The 17,432-nt window shown below is 38.1% G+C and overlaps 4 protein-coding genes and 1 long non-coding RNA gene across 6 annotated transcripts; 2 read left to right on the top strand and 3 right to left on the bottom strand.

Moving 5' to 3' along the window:
* Positions 1 to 14: 14 nt before the first annotated feature.
* mus101 (mutagen-sensitive 101) lies at positions 15 to 14,863 on the top strand. 2 transcript variants are annotated; one of them, XM_018030796.2, is made up of 24 exons: positions 15 to 2,945; positions 9,333 to 9,547; positions 9,614 to 9,753; positions 9,842 to 9,974; positions 10,040 to 10,147; positions 10,210 to 10,419; positions 10,491 to 10,707; positions 10,791 to 10,916; positions 10,981 to 11,057; positions 11,126 to 11,295; positions 11,369 to 11,507; positions 11,570 to 11,705; positions 11,783 to 11,998; positions 12,067 to 12,248; positions 12,318 to 12,484; positions 12,550 to 12,755; positions 12,818 to 12,921; positions 12,993 to 13,223; positions 13,292 to 13,485; positions 13,547 to 13,730; positions 13,789 to 13,899; positions 13,960 to 14,160; positions 14,223 to 14,455; positions 14,518 to 14,863. In XM_018030796.2, exons 2-24 carry the CDS (start codon positions 9,437 to 9,439, stop codon positions 14,735 to 14,737), a joined length of 3,816 nt encoding a protein of 1,271 aa, XP_017886285.1. In that variant the 5' UTR covers positions 15 to 2,945; positions 9,333 to 9,436; the 3' UTR covers positions 14,738 to 14,863. The 2 variants fall into 2 exon arrangements, with proteins under 2 accessions (XP_017886285.1, XP_017886293.1); XM_018030804.2 differs by lacking the exon at positions 15 to 2,945 and having other exon boundaries at positions 8,794 to 9,547; positions 10,797 to 10,916.
* On the bottom strand, positions 3,071 to 6,564 carry LOC108629003 (uncharacterized protein C45G9.7). The gene is made up of 4 exons (XM_026816229.1): positions 6,134 to 6,564; positions 5,945 to 6,058; positions 5,720 to 5,848; positions 3,071 to 5,641 (listed from the first exon to the last, which is right to left on the bottom strand). Exons 2-4 carry the CDS (start codon positions 5,999 to 6,001, stop codon positions 5,453 to 5,455), a joined length of 375 nt encoding a protein of 124 aa, XP_026672030.1. The 5' UTR covers positions 6,002 to 6,058; positions 6,134 to 6,564; the 3' UTR covers positions 3,071 to 5,452.
* On the bottom strand, positions 6,622 to 8,783 carry LOC108628728 (protein pelota). Its single transcript, XM_018030826.2, has 10 exons — positions 8,581 to 8,783; positions 8,352 to 8,422; positions 8,198 to 8,290; positions 7,981 to 8,131; positions 7,806 to 7,919; positions 7,605 to 7,745; positions 7,312 to 7,534; positions 7,064 to 7,256; positions 6,888 to 6,994; positions 6,622 to 6,814 (listed from the first exon to the last, which is right to left on the bottom strand). The coding sequence occupies exons 2-10, from the start codon at positions 8,390 to 8,392 to the stop codon at positions 6,714 to 6,716; spliced, it is 1,164 nt and encodes a 387-aa protein (XP_017886315.1). The 5' UTR covers positions 8,393 to 8,422; positions 8,581 to 8,783; the 3' UTR covers positions 6,622 to 6,713.
* Positions 14,745 to 17,019, bottom strand: LOC108628717 (cytochrome P450 6k1). Its single transcript, XM_018030814.2, has 6 exons — positions 16,553 to 17,019; positions 16,244 to 16,482; positions 15,941 to 16,171; positions 15,603 to 15,880; positions 15,103 to 15,292; positions 14,745 to 15,025 (listed from the first exon to the last, which is right to left on the bottom strand). Exons 1-6 carry the CDS (start codon positions 16,963 to 16,965, stop codon positions 14,865 to 14,867), a joined length of 1,512 nt encoding a protein of 503 aa, XP_017886303.1. The 5' UTR covers positions 16,966 to 17,019; the 3' UTR covers positions 14,745 to 14,864.
* On the top strand, positions 16,907 to 17,393 carry LOC113464731 (uncharacterized). Its single transcript, XR_003389585.1, has 2 exons — positions 16,907 to 17,062; positions 17,160 to 17,393. It is a non-coding gene; the product is annotated as an uncharacterized LOC113464731 (long non-coding RNA).
* The last annotated feature ends 39 nt before the right edge of the window (positions 17,394 to 17,432 follow it).

The following is a 17,432-nucleotide window of genomic DNA, read 5'->3' as shown; positions in this document are numbered from 1 at the left end:
TATGGAATTTGTAACGAGCAAAATAAAATGTAGCACGATGTAAAACTGGTTCGAAACGCGACGGTCCTTTGCTCGGAGCAGATGTTACCATTCTACCGAGTACAATTTGATCTTGTATAAACAATTGACGTATATGAAATGGCAATAAATTGTTGTACGGTTTAAAAAAGAAATTATACGCTGCGTAAGTAGTGCCGAAATTTTCCACAGTGGGATTGTAAAATGTAACAACATGACTTAACGTGAAGTGTAACGTGAATTCTACAGAGCGTGTTACATTATAAAAAATACTAATCGTCTGATCGCTATTGCTGGGTCGAATAATGAGCGCAACACTCCAGGAGTTTTATACACTTCGAGCTCGGGAGAATGAACGAAGGAGGAAGTGGATTACTGTTGTCGAATAACTAGAAACGATAAAACTTGGGAGCTAAATAAAAATTCAAGAATATGGACGCTTTGAAGAAAGAGGAAAATCGTTAGATTAGACAGCTTCTTATAATCCTATACCGAGAACCAAAGCTCTCTAATAATTTTTTGTCTTTCGTCACACGTTTAAATATGTCTAAATTATCGTTTCCTCTAAATAAGTCTTGAAATGTGGCTTACGACAAGTCGCAGCCTCTAAAATCCCACTGTTTAAAAAAGAGATCCACGAGACTATGTGCAAACATACTTACGTAGCATGTACAGCAATTTTTATCGTTAGACTGCGGATTTTTATGCAAAGTGAAAAATTTATTGTAACAATTTAAAGGACGTGTTTCCGACAAACGTCTTAAACAAGCATTTCAACAACTTTCGATATTCTGAACTGTCTTATATATTACACACGGCGTTTATCATTTCTGCACATCGAACTTTCGTTTAGTTGCATAAAATCCGCAGTCTATTTATCATGCACTTCTAATGACGATTGTTGACTGTTAATTGTTTTCTTTGGATCCAGTACGACGGACCAGCTGTTTCTCGATACATGATAAGATGAAATCGTGGGATGTTGCGTGGATAAGAAAATTTTATGGAACGTTCGTGAAAATCGGTGTGCGTTCGTTTTCGTTGCCGCGTTAGTTGATTGTTCTACAAGCTCGGATTGTGCGCGGCTATTCATTAGACTGCGGATTTTCATGCGTTCGTCATGTCGCTTTAAAAGCCCATTTCAGATGGTCCATTCAGATAAAAGTCCATTCAGACATCTCTTTCATTCTTCGAAAATAACATGCATGGTCAGACTTATCTACGAATACATCGAATCCGCAGTCTATTTATTAATAACGAATACTGTTACGTACTCGCTTCGTAATTTATTCTGATCTGCGAGAGCAGATGAGGGACGAAGATGGAACTGTTGACGGGGAGAAAGAAAAGTTTATTGCCACGTTCTTCCACGAACCGATGCTCGGACCCGAGTTTAATTGAAACCTGCACAACTATTTAAACGAACACGAAGGCGTTTTTTACATGTAATTAACGTGTGTTAAAATAATGTACGAGGGCACCTACCTCGATTCTGCAACTGTTCTCTTGTTGCCTCTTCGTTCTTCTCTTCATACACGTTTAGGTTTCACTGTCATCGTCACAACACGCGATTCGCGATAAGAGAATCGGAAAAACGTGAATACGAGAAGAGTACAAGAGTAAACGATTTTTCGGTGAACTCGGTTCGAGCGAGCTAATAGCACGCGCGGAACTGAACTAGCAGCGTATCGCATTCCAATTCGAGCAATCGTTGCGGTACGAATTAATTAACCGATAGAGCTGGTATTGGAACGGAAAATCGGAAACGATCCTTACGACGTGACTATAGTTTAAAAAACGGTGGTCGCAGTGGTTTAAGATTTGCGGAATTTCGATGGCAGCGTCGCCCGTTGAGGGATAGTGGAACTCAGGTTTCACTCGAGGAATTTTTTTCTCATTATTCTTCGAATGACCTGGCATGTCGCGCAAGCCGCGAGCTCGGAGCTTTGGCTAATAGAGAGAGAGAGAAAACATCGGTTTTCCTCTGTTTCTCTTGAAGCGGCGCAAGAGCGCACAAAACGAAAAACGAAAAATTGGAAATGAAATGTTGTCAAGACAATCTTAATAGATTAGACTTAAGTAATTAGATCGCAACCGTAGTTCCCTGCTTTGTTCCAGTTCTAAAGAACAGCGAGCCTGTCCCTTCGCACATTCAAATTACTAATGATACAATATATTTTAACGCAATGCGAGTATTATGTGTCAAAAGCCGGTAAAAAAAGTCACCGGCCATAACACCAAACAATTTCAAAAGAGCGTAAAGAAAACTCGTAAAAATACAAGCAATGTACGCCAGAAATATCCAACAAGTAGATACGTATTTGTTAATCGGAATTCATAACGAAAGCATAAAAATAATAGTGTAGGAACAATTACAATACTTACGTGAAGTAGTAAATTCGTCGTAAGAGAGTAAACGTTTACACTTTACACTGGTAACAATTACGTGCGTATAAAAAGGTTTCGAGATTAAAGTCGAACGCCGGTACAACAGTAATTACAATACTTAAGTAATAAATGCGTCGTAAGCAAGCTTCTACAACCGTAACCGTTACGTACGTTCGAAAGAGAGGAAATGAAAATGCCGGACGACTGAGCCAGCTGATTGGAGAATATGGGGTCACCTTACGCGGCGCCACGGCTACCGCGCGAAAATTCAAAATCACTCGACTTTCACTGTCAGTGACACGAGTTTCATTGTTCCTCAAAGCACGGCGTTATGGTCGAAATTCCTCAAATCTTACGACACTGGGTGGTCGTCGATTGAAAAAGGACGGTTCCTTAGTCTCAATTACTAGTTGAAAATGTCTCCCTCGACGGAGACGCGCTAAAACTGCTTGGTCTTGTTTATTAGTGACAATCGGGAGTTTCAGTCTGTAATCACTGCCATATCACGATACAGAGTCAATAAGCAACAGCGATTCCAGGTAATATGCGTTTTTATTGTCCAGCTTCACGATAGATTTACTTTCGTCCCGAATCAGGACATGTGCGAATTTCTAGCAATAATTCTTATTAAATTATTCGCTTATTTAAATAAAATTACTACAACTCAATCACCTATCTGTTTATTGTTTGAAACGACCGAGTGCGAGCAAATTACATAAAATTGCGTTGCTTAATCGCTGTCTCGCAGATGTTTGCTATTAGCGGGAGCATCTCGTTCCTCGCCAATTTCTTTCGATCGGAGTTTCATACGTTTGCCAGAAACTTTTGGCCAACCTTTCAGAGGTGTTCGCATTTTCTAGGACTTTCACAGACCGTGGACGGAACTCTTTGGTATCAAAGAGTTGCTGGCAACTTTCGGGATGATTAAACCTTCGATTTTTCCTTTTGACTGCGTAATTTCATTCACGGTTACTAGGTACCGTCGGAGCACCGTTCACGGGACTGATGCGGGAAACGATTCAGAAGCACAAGAAATGCAGTGAATTTTGTCGACTTGATCAATAGCAGACCATTTGATTACTGTAACGACCTTTTGTGGTATGATCATTGAACGGTAATAACTCTCCTACAGGAAACGTTCTAAGAATGTTGCTTGTTACGTTTCTCGATTTTTGTGCAAATAATGATGAACGCTAACGCATCTTTCGCGCTGCATTCCTTCTACAAACAGACGCTAGAATTCGATGCATTCGGCAAACGTGATTTAGATTGTGTCAGGGAATGCAGGAAAAAGAAATAGAGAACTAGAGAGGAAACACGCGTGATTGTCATGTAGAGCAGCGGTCAGAGAAAGGAATTGCAGACGATAATGATTATGTATCCTCCAATAATTATACGCAATATGAAATTGAGTATACAAAGCAAAGCAGCGAGAATCATTTGTCCTAGTCCTAGTATTCGAAACTCATCACCATAATTTATAACCAATCTCAATTTAAATCTAATAAAACGATGTTATAATACCAATGCCTGGTTTACTCATTTCATTCGAAATATCAAACTCAATTATAATTTAAGTTCAATGTAATTTCAATTCTTTTCTTTCTATGTTCATTTTAATTTTCCCTTCGATTCCTCTCGATCACCAGGCTTCAAGTTTCCCATTTGGGCGCTCGGTCTATTCTCGTACATCTATGGTTCGCATTCATTGAATTAAAATCATTAGAACGAAACGTCGTGCAGTGGAATCGCAGACACGATTTATGTTTTACAAATTCATTTTTTAATCATTTTCGTATGGCAGACTAGTTACAAAATCATGTAATTCGACGATCTCATTTGAACCTCGGGATATAAAAGAAAATTCGTAGGTGTATCGTTAGAGGAACTTTTTCCTTTTTGTCTCGCTTATTTTACATTAGTAGCCAATTTATAGTACAAAACTGTCGTCTCCCTTTGACGTATAAAAACTTTCCGGAAATTTCACGAAACATTTGTTCGCCTATCGCTTAAAGAGAAGGTTGTATAAAATAGAAAATTCAATACTTCTGTTGGTCTCAACGTAGACAGTCTCGATGACGGTCTCTTTGATCAATACAAATTATTCTGTAAATGCGTATAAATGCAATATTCGCGTGTACCCTAATATACTTATCCGCGTAGATCAGAGTGTATTTGTGTAGAGCTTTAACGCTAGAGCAATCGAGTACTCGCATGTTCAATAAATTAATAATTCTTAAAACACTCGCCGAATTGTTCGACGTAGATTGTTCTAGTGTTAAACGCATCGAGGGGGTGCTTATCGTATGATTGTATCAGCCACTATAGATCGTTCAAATGCTCAGAAATATTTGTGTATGAATCTTACAGCGGAATACTGACGAGTCAATGATAGGAAATTTTGCAAATCGTCTGCACGTGTAAAACGGTGTAATTTCATTATGCTTTGGCATTTTGTTATACTTTACAATATAGAAATACTTAAAGAATTAAAATATTCTGACTTTCATCCGTACAATTACATTCTTCCGTTTAAAAATCAATAGAGGAATACTCTCGACTTTCTTACTGGTCAAATGAACTTTCCTTCATTTATAAATATATACACGATGGTAAAAAATATTCATGTAAAGCGCACGTCGAGTCGTTATCGTTTGGCACAAGAAATATTGTTTCACTGAATTTTGAAGAAAACGTTATACCGTCACGTTTCCGTGCAATCACTTCTTTTCCTAACAACAATAACAAACCATAACAAGTTCTTTTATACATATGCCTATCGTTTCTAATTCTCTACTTCTATTACAACTGGGAAAACGAATATGCCTGCAAAATATCCTTAATGGCTGTGGACAGCTATAAATAATAATGTTTACGAAGTAGAAAAAGTATAAAGTGTTAAATCATCGTGTGAAATTACCTTGCTACTTATTAACTATCTAACTTGATATTTGGCAGACGTGTAGCTCCAATAAATTGACTTTGTTAAAATGTATACAGCGAAATAAATATTCTCCTTAGACCAAATATATCTCTCGTTTGGTATTTAAGTACTCGTCACTCCCTTACGGGCTACTAATAAGTTTAATACTGGATGTTTTCTGATATAAGACACTGCCTTCTTATGTGTCACCATCGTGAAGTCATACCCGTTACACTGTAAAATTTTGTCATGCATACGAAGCCCACTTTTTGCCGCAGGCGATCCCTCGTGCACTTCTGTCACATATATACCCTGCAATTAGATTTAATCGACTTAACATGGAATCGATGTACATACATAGATCGGATGTAATGTTAATTCGTCATTTACATTATCTGTATAACCCTGTGGACTTTTTCTAAAATCTTGGTCTATGCCGCCACCAATTTTGAAACCACACTTCATCACTTCCTCCCCGTTTTCATTTACATCCGTTTCTTTGACCAGCACGATTGGTATCTAGAAATTGGCCAGACAATTCAATATTTAAGAAACATAAATGAGGATTATGGGATTAAGGTTTGGAAAATGATCAGCTGAATAAATTGTACGTACGCTCAGGCATTCCATAGCGGTGCCAGCTTGATGCTGGAAAGCCATTTTCGCGCACATCGTGACGAATTTTGTATATCCCTTATGAGCTCAGATTGTCAACTGGTACCGACGTACCTACGATGATTCAACGTGATCACCAATTGCTCACGTACAATACACACCGACGGGACTATCGCGTGACGATCGTGCCTTTTAAGACTGCGTTTAAAAAATCAGTCGTAGAATGTGCAGTCGTAGAATTCACTTAGCGATCAACCTCATCAACAAATTCGGTACAATAGTGTCGTTAAGATCAGTTTAGTTGATGATAAATTACTTCGTCCTCACGTTGACAGCCTTACGTCGGTATCGAGTAGATAGGAAAGTATCATTTTGATAGAACCGGATAGAGTGTACCGTGGGAAATGTAGTTCGAGATAGATGCGCCCATGTGTTCCTTGATCTCACATGGATCTGATCCAACATGCTGGACGACCAATCAACAACCTCACAGACCAGATCCCGCATCACCCATGTTATTTCATCTGCCAATGAGCGAATAAGGAAGGGAATGGGAATGATCAATGATGCACAGATTATTTGGAACGATGCATTTCAAAATTAAATTCTAAATGTTTTTACTTCAGCTTATTACATCGTTAATTATTTGAAATCCGGTGGAAAATAATTAAAACACATTGATTTGCAATGTTTTTTATTAATGTATATTTTTGATTGCGCACAGCACAAATATATACAAATTGCGTATTACCATATTAATCTAAGCTTCTTAATTATCTTCCTCCGAATCACTTTCGCCGTCGCTCTCGTCTTCCAACTCTGGCATAGGAAAACGTAGTATAGCTGCGATTCCAGTGAGCTGCTCTAATTCTGTATGAATCATTGGAAAAACCGAGTTACGAAAATAGATATAAAAGTTTCGAGGATCGATTCGACGACTTACGTTCTCCTGAAACGTGGAGACTTGAAAATATCTTTACATCACCGCCAGAATCTCTCACGTTCTCCACTATTTCGACGTATTCTTTTCTCTCGTTTACATCTTTACACCTGCATTAAAATTACAATAACTATACTATCGTTGTTCCGCAATAAAATTTATACTACTCGACCGATTACCTGAACAATTTATCCGAGATCAGTAACGTCTCAATAGCTTGAGATTCGTTAGCTTTCTGAATGTGCTTCTTCCCATAGAAAGCTCTTGGAGGATCGATCTGTAATATCGTATAAAATGTCTGCAGAGCCTTCACCTCACCCGACGCTTTCGTTTCCGATATTCTTTGGAGCACTGCAGGCTCAGCCAACACCTCTATAAAAAAAGAGAGATCAAGAAACATTCACAAGATGTTCATTTTATATACTACCTTTTAACGAGTGCTTAAAACCCGAACTAGAATGAACGAGTAAAAACTTCCCCTTATTATCCAATATTATTTTGTTGTCCAACTTAATAGCCTGCTGAATCATGTAATCCATGAACTGATCTTTAACGAAACCCGGGCTGGCGAGGATGACGCATTTCACAATATCGAAATTGATGTGTCTCAATATTCCTTGCATTATGTTATCGTAAAATCTTGTTAAGCCCTGGAAGATTATCGAACGTGAACAGAAAAATGTATTCCGAATTATTGCAGTGGCAAGTTTGAAACGGAACCTTTTCATGTTGCGAGACGTTGCCTTTCCTTTTCCTAGGTATGACTTGGTCTATCTTAGCACGAACTATTGTCATGTTGGAAGTTATTAAACAAATATGCGCTATGCCTTCTTGCATCACCACAGCGGCGACGTCTGCGTACTAAGGGAACGGAAATATTTCGTTTCGATGAATTTTAACAAATCGTTATCATCTTCCTACCTGTGTTAAATCGCATGCAGTGTCGACTCTTTCCAAAGAAATGGAATCCCATTTAGTTTTAATGATTGTAAACTTTCTATTTTGCTCCACATCCAATGTATGATATGCTCCTGTCTACAAAAATGATATATTGTCCACATTCCAAATAATGCACCAAATAATTTGATTGAATTACCTTCACATATTTGTTTTCTTCTACGTTTCTACCTTTCAGTCTTAAAACACATGCTTGAGTATCAAAATCGATGCCTTCTACGCATATGGTTAAGGTAGTTCTAACTCTGTAACTGCTGGAACTACCGGTTGCAGATTCTGTCTGTACCTTTCTACAATCGTAATAGTATTAAGTATGGCATTGGTATAACTTATTAGTCAGAAAAATAATGTTTTACCTGATAGTAGAGCTGCTGACAAAATCTCCTTCGCTAATAAGATTATATGCATGCCACATATCTTCTGTATTTTCTGGGACAAGGGACACGCTCCTAAAATTGTATTCATTCGCATTTTATTGCTCATTTCTATTGGGAACTGTAATTCACTCACCCTTCTCCGAATTTATCAACATTTTTTGACACAAGCTTCATTTCATTTAATTGTTATCTCATATGCCCAACCTACGAGTTCAAAATGTTAAACATAATATTCTACCAGTTTTAAACAACGTTCTTCACGTAAAATGCAAGATATTTATACATAATTTGTACAGACGCATTGACACCATGGTTATGATTAAATCATGACCAGGTACTTGCGTGTGAAATTACGTAATTACCTTAAGAAAAATTGTACGAATTCATATTTAGACAAATTTTACGTTCCATGGTTTATATGCTTAATTTCAATGACGTAAAATACATTGAGCCATATGTCAAACATGATAGGATCTTGCCGTTGATCGACAGTTGGATTCATAGCTTGAGAAAGAGGAAGGGAGAGGAGAGCAGTGGTCAGCAGTGGTGTAACTGGGTGCAACTGGGTGGGTGTAACTGAAAGGGACGAGACGAGATCTCGTCTCGAGAGATAATATAGTCGTAGAAACAAAATTCCCAAAGTCTGCAGATTGGACTTTAAAAATTTTGAAAGATAATAATAATATGGATATATTTTGTAACGGCATCTGATTGACTGGATTTTCGTTTTGCCTTTTCGTATTAATTAGAAGTCTCCAATGATATGTAACAAAACTGGGGTGATTGGGGTAATATATATTACCACCAGTACTATATGGTACAAATGACGCGGGAAAGGACCACAGAGATAATCTTTGAAATGTCCCGTGTGTTAGAGACAGAAAAAAGATCGGTGGCCTCGTCTGTTCTTGTCGTCCATGCACCATTAGAGAAGGACAAACGGGACTTCCGATTCTCGCTCTCTCTCTTTCTATCGTGGAACTCAGTGGGATCTGAATGGATCTGAAACGGGGATGTTTTCACTTGAGGGAGTTGCAACGACCCTCGGTTCTCAATCAACTGTAACTGTAAACTGCTGTAAACCATTTCCTTGCATTTCCCATTTCTTTTCTAGTGCTCTCTGGTGTAACCTGCATGAAGATTTATACAGATTTTTATACGTTGAACTGAATTGGAATGGTTTTTGAATATTACAAATTTGTATAATATAACTTTAAAATGACGACTCAAGACAGCCAGCTTGATGCTGATGTGAAAATTTATTTCGTAATATTGAGCAAACTTGAATCTGAAAATGACTGCGGCGAAGATACCTGGAATGCTTTTAACGTAAGTAGACGGTTACGAGGTACCGGTCGTACACAAAAGAAGTGGAATAATGAGTTCGCTTTTTAGAAATGCTCCGAGTATAATCTGGACCCGGTGTGGATCACTGAAAAGCAATGTGGAAAGATGCAGCCTACTAAAGGTGATGTTTTTATTTTAGAAGAATTTGCAGGTGACACATTTGACAGACTAAAAACATTTAAATGTTCGTAAGTACCATTTTATAATGAATCTTTATTAATCTTTTATATGTATTACACTGGATAATACGATTATAAATCTACTTTGTCATTATAGCATAATTGGGCCGAGATGTCTGTTGATTTGCTTTGCTAATGGAGAACCAATTCCAGCTGGTACAAATCCAGTATACACAACAGCTATGAGAAATCTTTGTATCTGTGCATCAGGTCTATCTCCAGAAGAAAAAGTATGTACATCTTTAAACAGTTGTTTCTTTCTGGTAATGAAGTGTAACATATCTCATTGTCGTAGGAAAATGTACAAAAGCTAGTGGAATATATGGGAGGACTTTTTACGAAACCTTTACGTAGCCACGTAACACATCTTGTCACAGGGTCTGTGTTTTCTGCAAAATATGAGGTGAGTAATTTTATTTAACGATGCTGTGTGAGATACTTTGGGATGGTTATTGCTTTTTTAAGAGAGCTGCGATGGATATGAAAATACCAATTGTCACCAAAAAATGGGTCGAAGCAATTTGGGAAGAAAATTTAAAGCATTTTACTAAGCCCGATGACGAAATATTTGACAAATATAAAGCTCCAGTATTTCTTAATTTAATTGTAACAGCAACCAATCTCCAGAAGCGCCAAAAAGAAGAGTTGAAACGTTTAATCGGCGATAACGGAGGAGTAACATACATTTTACCGAACTCTGCGACTTGTCTTTTATATAGCTGTTACTAAAATTCTTTATCTTGCAGACATTGATGGGTCCTTTGGATCCTAGCATAGTGAAAGTCGTACTCGTACCGGAGAACAGTCCAATGAGTGAAAAGTTAAAATTTGCGAAAAAGATGAATATCCCTTGTCTGCTACCAGACTGGGTGTACGACAGTATAAAGGTGGGATACGCTTTGCCTTTTAAAGACTATCTTATTAAGACGTTGACGGCATGTTCCACTCCAGAAAGGTCGAATGGTAACGGTTTATTTACCGCGCAATGTATTCTACGTATATAAATTAAATTAAAGGCTTAATAGTTGGTTTTATGATCTTTTTAGTTCCAGTGGACGCGAGTATTGATTGTTCTTCGATAAGTACCATCACATGTGATGCACCACAGAGAAGTTGCATTAGCGAGAGCCTAACCAATCCTTTTTTGGATTCAATGTCACACACATCTACTGGTCAGTTGTAAAATACATCCAAAACGATGTGACCGTGATAAATTTTATTTATTTCAATTTTTAGTTTCAGAAAATTCAATTGTGGACAGGCTCACGTTTGGCGAAGCAAAAGCGGCCGGACCGTTTTTAGATGGTTGCTGCGTAAGTAAATAAAACAGACTTACATATTTAATACATTTGTCAAAGTTAACTGCGTCATTTTGTCACAGATTTATCTCGCTGGATTCTCTACTCAACAAAGAGATAAAATTAACAGGATATTAAACGTAGGAAGCGCGACTCGACTTGATGACATATCTGATGCCATAACACACGTTATTGTTGGGGATAAAAGTAAAGCAGGCGCTGAATTGAAATTGTTGAAGTCAAAACGATTAAGGTAAAGTATTGAATTGAATTTTCACTGTTGACTAACGAATGCGTTTTATACTCTATTATCACTTTTCGTACAGTCCATATATACTGACAATAGACTGGTTGGAGCAGAGTATTAAATTAAAACAACCTGCGCCGGAAGAAAATTTTTTCTGTGAACAAAGAAACAACACGATACAAAATGTTACAGAGGCACCTTCTCCATTGAGTAAAAAGGTAGTAATCAATATACTTGATACTTGAGTGAATTCGATTACAGTAATTTTATATACCTTTAGAATCTGCAAATGTTACAAAAACCACGGAAAGTTCCGATACCGTCGTTTGACATAGATCGAAAACTAGCGATGCTAGAAAAAGAGAAAGAAAAGGAATCATCCGATCTTCTTCAACAATATCTTCAAAATACAACCGGTAATGCATAAAAGAGTAATATTACATAGCTTAAAGATTTTTATCAACAAATTTTAATATATTTATTCAATATCCAGGTGAAACAAGAGAGAAAACGATGGAAGAAACTTTCAAGACTCATATGTCTACCTCCGAAGGAAATAATGATAAAACTTTGATTACTAATGAAGTGAATGAAAGAACAGGGCCAAGAGAATCTGTGAAGCGTGCAACGAGCCAAAGCAAATATGTGGCGGACGATAGCGCGATGCCTGCAAGTCAGGCTTCCACTTTGAATTACAGATTATTCGAAGGTGACAATATACATACAATAAAAGTGTATTACGGTGTCGAACGGAAAGTAATATGTCAAAATATGTAGGACTGACGTTCGTTGTGACCGGCTTTAGCGACGAAGACAGTTACGTGGTCGAAACTATAGCAGCAATGGGCGGAAGAATCGTTCCCAACAATTATGCCGGCATTCCGGACTTCGGGGTTGTACCAAAATGTGGGGCACCGTTGAAACATACGGTGAATGAAATTGTTACCGACTTGTTCGTCGTAAGTAGTAATCTCTATATTTCATTCTAATGCTTCGTCAAATTTGTCAACCGTACAATTTTTATACAGGAGGATTGCGTGGCTCATGAGCAGGTAGTTGACATAGAGTATTATCATCGACCTCTGAATATGAAGAAACACTCCAATCCGTTGTCAGGGTGCGTTATCACGATGAGCGTGTATGCCGGCGTGGAGCGCACGTATCTCGCAGCATTGGCCACGGAAATGGGTGCAATGTATGATACAGCTTGTCATACGTTTAATAATAATAGTTCATATGATACAGTATTATTTATTTTAGGTGTCAAGATATCTTCGTACGTAAAACGAACCGTGAAAAAAATACGTACGGCAGTACGCACTTAGTTTGTCCGACACCGGAGGGTAACAAATATCAAGCGGCGGTGAAATGGAAATTACCAGCTGTTAGAGCAGAGTGGCTCAGATCTTGTGCGGCTGAAACGAAACGAGTCGACGAAACGCCGTTTCTCGTAGGAGAAACTCAAGGTACGTCAACATTTAATATGTCTATACAGTTCATTTCTCTAATTTAATTACTGATCTTTAAGTTCCTGAAAGGCCTAGTCAAGTTTGCGATACGAGCCAAGTTTCTCCAGCTGAACCACTGACAAGGAAAATTGTGACTCCAAAGCGACATTTGCCGAGTTTACAGGTATACATTCTTCCTCGTTGTCGCTGTGACAATTTGGTTGATTCATAATTAATCTTTGAAATAACTTATAGAGCCAAGAAAGCAGCTTCGGCAATACATCGATCGTAAATAAAAGACTGGCTTCAGTTATGAATACATCTGCTCAATCACCATTTCACGTGTCGACGCCGGAATCGCCGTACGGGCAAATATTTAAGCCTAATCCTTCTCCAGAGACGAGAAAGATGTGGGCAAAATGGATTAACGGTTTTCCGGATTTAAGGGTAGAAGAACCTCCTCTGAAGAAAAGACCACTTAGCACGGTTAGTTATTTTTATAAACGTCAGTTATAATTTATTAATACAGTACTAACGTCTAATTATGTTCATAGCCTCTATCGGAACTTAAAAAACAGTTGTGGAAGAAATTAAGAAGTTATCATGAAGAAGATACGGTGTCTGGTGAAAACGATGCGCCGGAAGAAGCGGAAAGAGAAGATAATTCCAGAATGGGCGCTGGCACGTCCATTAATAGGAAACTAGATTTCGCTGATGAAAATAGTCCGCAAAACACTGAAATTAATATGTGAGTTAGGAACGTTGTAGGTGAAACTGATTTACGAACTGTAGACGTCTGTATTTTATAGGCAACTTGCACAATTGGATGAATTACTTCAAAAGACGTCCAACACCTCGGATAGATATTCCCTTTCCGGAGAAAATGCAAACTCGTACAAAGTACCAACTCCAGATGCTATAGAAAAGTGTATGGTAAAAGATTCGCAATTAGTTGATGCGATTGTATGGGAAGATCCCAGTCACTCGAAACGGGTAAGTTCCGTGATATTCAATTTTATTTGGGACATTTAATTACCTTTATAATTTTTAGTTAATGATACGAGATGAAGGGAATGAAAACAAAGAAGACTGTGACTCTGATGGTCAAAGAGAACAATTTGAATCGCCGAAAAGACCAAAATTCATGTTATCCGGCATAAAGGTACATTAATTGCGTTCCCTATATGTTATTGTCATTTTATTAACAGGATTACTTTAATAGGACAGAACAGCATATGAAGATGTAATAAAACGGCTCGGTGGCGACGTGTCAACGGATGCTACTTTTGATATGAGCGCCTCGCACGTCCTTTGCATCAGACCATCGAGGAATGAAAAAATGCTTAGCAGTATCGCAACTGGAAAATGGATTCTACATTGCATGTACATGCGAGATTGCGATCAAGAAGGACGGTTTCTCGATGTAAGTATTAATTACTTTTTCTCATCAGAATGTTAGTTTGATTTCGCTTAAATTTTCAATAGGAAGAAAAGTATGAATGGGGGAATCCAAAAAGTAAAGGGATTATACCGGATCCTACCGGCGATATTGAGGAGGCAATTGCAGCAGCCGCGTTTAGGTGGAGAGTAAAATTATTGAAGGAACCGGACGCATGTCCATTTCATAATATGGTCGCTTTGCTATTAGCAGAGGGCGATAAATATGAGATGTTCAAAAGATTGATCGAAGTCGGAGGCGGTACAGTCGTTCAAGCTAGGTAAGGATCTTTTTTCATAGACATAATCGTAGATCGTGTAATCGATGTATTATATATTCCAGGCCACCGTACGATAGTCCAACTGGAAAGAAAATCACACATTGCTTCGTAAACATTAAACAAGTCTCGCAGCCGATCAACTGGGCGATGTTAGCCAGCAAAGGGATTTTCTGTTTTTTACCTCAATACTTGAGCGATTATCTCACTTCGCAAACGCCATTAAATCCACGTGAGTGCGTCATACCAGAATTTAAGAAATATTTAACGTTATTACCAAAATGAATCATGATTGAATAAGAAACTCATTGTATAATTTTATTATTTGTACATAGAAATGAATACACTGTCATATATTTTCTCAGTTTAAAGTTCGGGTATCTCGAATATAAATATGTTTTTGAAACATGATTTATAGTTTCGTTAACTTTAATCTGAATCCTTCCTCTGGTACTATGAAGATATTACGACCGTCGACATATCTCCCTTTATACGTTGGATCCAACGAGACCTCGTAATCTTTCAGTACCGGTATTATACCCATAGCCGATTGCAAAGTACCGAGTCGCGCTCCTATAACGAATATTTCATCGAAGCTAAAAATTTGCTTTAACGACCAAGAGAATTATAATTTATGATGAATCGCTTACCGATACAAATTCTCGGCCCTTCACCGAAAGGCATGTACGTGCATGCCTTGATGTTATCTTTATTTTCATCGCTGAATCTATCAGGATCGTAACGCAAAGGATCCGGGAAGTATCTCGGGTCACGGTGAATGCCGCACAAAGCCACGTATATAGGTGTCCCTTTTTCTATGACTATATCTGTCCCCGGTATCTAAAAGATAACATCTTGTTGTTATTTTACTGTTACATAATTTTAGAGTACCCAAAATGATACAGTCATTACGAAGAAATCAACATATTTCCTATTACCATGACAAATGATTATCATGCTACGCGAGAACCTCTGGAGACTATGTAAGTTGTTTACTAAGTATGCACTTAGGTATTATTTACATTGATCACGTAGCACTAAAACGTTTGGAATGCTAACATCGGAATTACGCAAGAGAACTGCGTCTTGATAAATCATAAATGCGATTCTTATTCATTATATAAAATAGTTATATAATACATTTTTTTACCTTATAATCGTTAACCGCGACTCGATCGAGGAGCGGGGCTGGAGGATAGAGCCTTAGGGTTTCGGACATGATTTGTTGAAGATACTTCATGCTCTGTATGCCTTCGTAAGTCATTCCATGCTGTGCCAATTTCTCGCGAATTTCTTCTCGAGCTCGTTTCTGAATCGTTGGATTCTTGGCGAGCTCGTACAACGACATGGAAATCGTCGTCACGCTCGATTCGCGACCGGCAACGAAGAAGATCGCCGCTTGACTTACCAGTACATCTCCCTCGAACTCTAAATTATAAATTAATTACATTCTCTAGGATAATGAATCGTTGGATAGTTACCACTTACTGAGTTGCTTCTCTTGTTCCCCCGATTTCAAATCTATCAGAGAATCGATCAAATCTCCACGTTTGATATTAGACTTCTCTCTGCTATGAAAGGAGTCCCAAAATACTTGACGGAAGTAATTCGTAGACGAGCCCAGAAACTGGCCACCCAAATAAGGTGCGATTTTTGGGAAGAAGAACATAATAGTCAGTCGAATGCTGCGGTACAATGTAAGCCGGACTCCCTCTTGTGCTTCGAAATACACGAGTAAAAATAATTAGAAAAGGACACGGTAAATCGCAATGAGCACTTTTAAACAGATACCTTGATCGTAGAATTTTGTTTTGTCAGAGTCGAACGAATTCACTTTGATTCCAAAGGCCACGGAAGATATGATATCGGTCGTATATTTCATAGCGATCTCTTTCATTGGAAGTACTTTCGTTTTCGTGCCATGCGAGAATTCGGCTTCCAAATATTTGCTCATACAATCGGAGGTCTCAGCGATCAATTCGCAAACCCTCTTCATCTTTCCGCTCGTGAACACCGGTGTTATTTTCGTTCTAACAAAATGCTCCCGTTCGTTAGTAACGATAAGATCATTTTTAACCGATGAGACGATTCAGACAATACCTTAAATATCTCCATTCTGGATTTTGAATCGTGAAGAGATTCGAGCTACCGATTTTGTCCCGAAACGATCGAGCCGTGAAGAAACGGTCCGGGAAGTTATTGAAGTCTTTCACCAAAATCTGTTTGATCAGCTCCGGGCTCCTAATCAACAAGTACGGCTTGTGTAAAATATAAATCCCGAGAACATCGTCGTCCTCCGAAGCCTGATTGTGCAGCTCGCCGATCACCATCCCCGCAGAGTTCTTCTGCATGACCACGTCTTTTATATTGCCGAAAAGCCAGTGACCAGGTAGTGTAGGAACACCGCGTCTTTGCCAATAAGTATGACATTGCTTCATATACAAAGCAAGCAGTACTCCCAAAGTGATTAACGCGATCAAAAGATCTACGAAGAACGAAACTAACAATGCCATAATATTACAACTCGATCTCAGGAGTTCCTACCAAACAGTGACCGAGAATCTCGGCATATGCGTTTATATAATCATCTCACAATCATCTACTCGAATCGTACGTATTGTAGTAGCATGAATTGCACTTTACATGTTAAGTATATTTATGTGGATTATCTCGTCTGTCAATGATAATAAATATCTATTACTGATAGAAATGAAGACTGGTGTCATCCATACTCAAGTATCGTGGCTTATCAGTTTATTAATGGTAAAATGTAAGAGCATGTCAGTTCATTAAGGGAGATAGAAAATTCAATAAACATTTAGACTTAATTTTTATATTGAATCACGTACTATCGAGGAATGACGAAGCTTTTATATTATAAACAAATTAACTGTATCATTTATCTGACGTTTTAAATGGACTGCGAAGTGACTCTTAGGAATTGTAATTGTAAGATATTATTCCACAATCTGTGGATTGA

Source organism: Ceratina calcarata, unplaced genomic scaffold (genome assembly GCF_001652005.2).
Source record: "Ceratina calcarata isolate Rehan_Ccalc_2016 unplaced genomic scaffold, ASM165200v1 scaffold127.2, whole genome shotgun sequence".
In the NCBI taxonomy this organism is placed as follows: domain Eukaryota; kingdom Metazoa; phylum Arthropoda; class Insecta; order Hymenoptera; family Apidae; genus Ceratina; species Ceratina calcarata.
The sequence above is the reverse complement of the archived record's forward strand: the minus strand, read 5'-3'. Positions and strand labels throughout refer to the sequence as shown.

Excerpts from the sequence above, each read along its gene's own strand:
- LOC108629003 (XM_026816229.1), bottom strand. The coding sequence starts at position 6,001 with ATGTGCGCGAAAATGGCTTTCCAGCATCAAGCTGGCACCGCTATGGAA. Across the intron at positions 5,849-5,944 it reads CCGCTATGGAATGCCTGAGC|ATACCAATCGTGCTGGTCAA; the intron begins GTACGTACAATT and ends GCCAATTTCTAG. Across the intron at positions 5,642-5,719 it reads CACAGGGTTATACAGATAAT|GGTATATATGTGACAGAAGT; the intron begins GTAAATGACGAA and ends ATCTAATTGCAG.
- LOC108628717 (XM_018030814.2), bottom strand. The coding sequence starts at position 16,965 with ATGGCATTGTTAGTTTCGTTCTTCGTAGATCTTTTGATCGCGTTAATC. Across the intron at positions 16,172-16,243 it reads AACAAAATTCTACGATCAAG|CACAAGAGGGAGTCCGGCTT; the intron begins GTATCTGTTTAA and ends TGTATTTCGAAG. Across the intron at positions 15,881-15,940 it reads GGAACAAGAGAAGCAACTCA|AGTTCGAGGGAGATGTACTG; the intron begins GTAAGTGGTAAC and ends TTTATAATTTAG.
- LOC108628728 (XM_018030826.2), bottom strand. The coding sequence starts at position 8,392 with ATGAAGCTTGTGTCAAAAAATGTTGATAAATTCGGAGAAGG. Across the intron at positions 8,291-8,351 it reads GTTGATAAATTCGGAGAAGG|GAGCGTGTCCCTTGTCCCAG; the intron begins GTGAGTGAATTA and ends ATACAATTTTAG. Across the intron at positions 7,535-7,604 it reads ACGTCTCGCAACATGAAAAG|GGCTTAACAAGATTTTACGA; the intron begins GTTCCGTTTCAA and ends ATAATCTTCCAG.
- mus101 (XM_018030796.2), top strand. The coding sequence starts at position 9,437 with ATGACGACTCAAGACAGCCAGCTTGATGCTGATGTGAAAATTTATTTC. Across the intron at positions 9,975-10,039 it reads GTCTATCTCCAGAAGAAAAA|GAAAATGTACAAAAGCTAGT; the intron begins GTATGTACATCT and ends TCATTGTCGTAG. Across the intron at positions 14,456-14,517 it reads GGTACAGTCGTTCAAGCTAG|GCCACCGTACGATAGTCCAA; the intron begins GTAAGGATCTTT and ends TATATATTCCAG.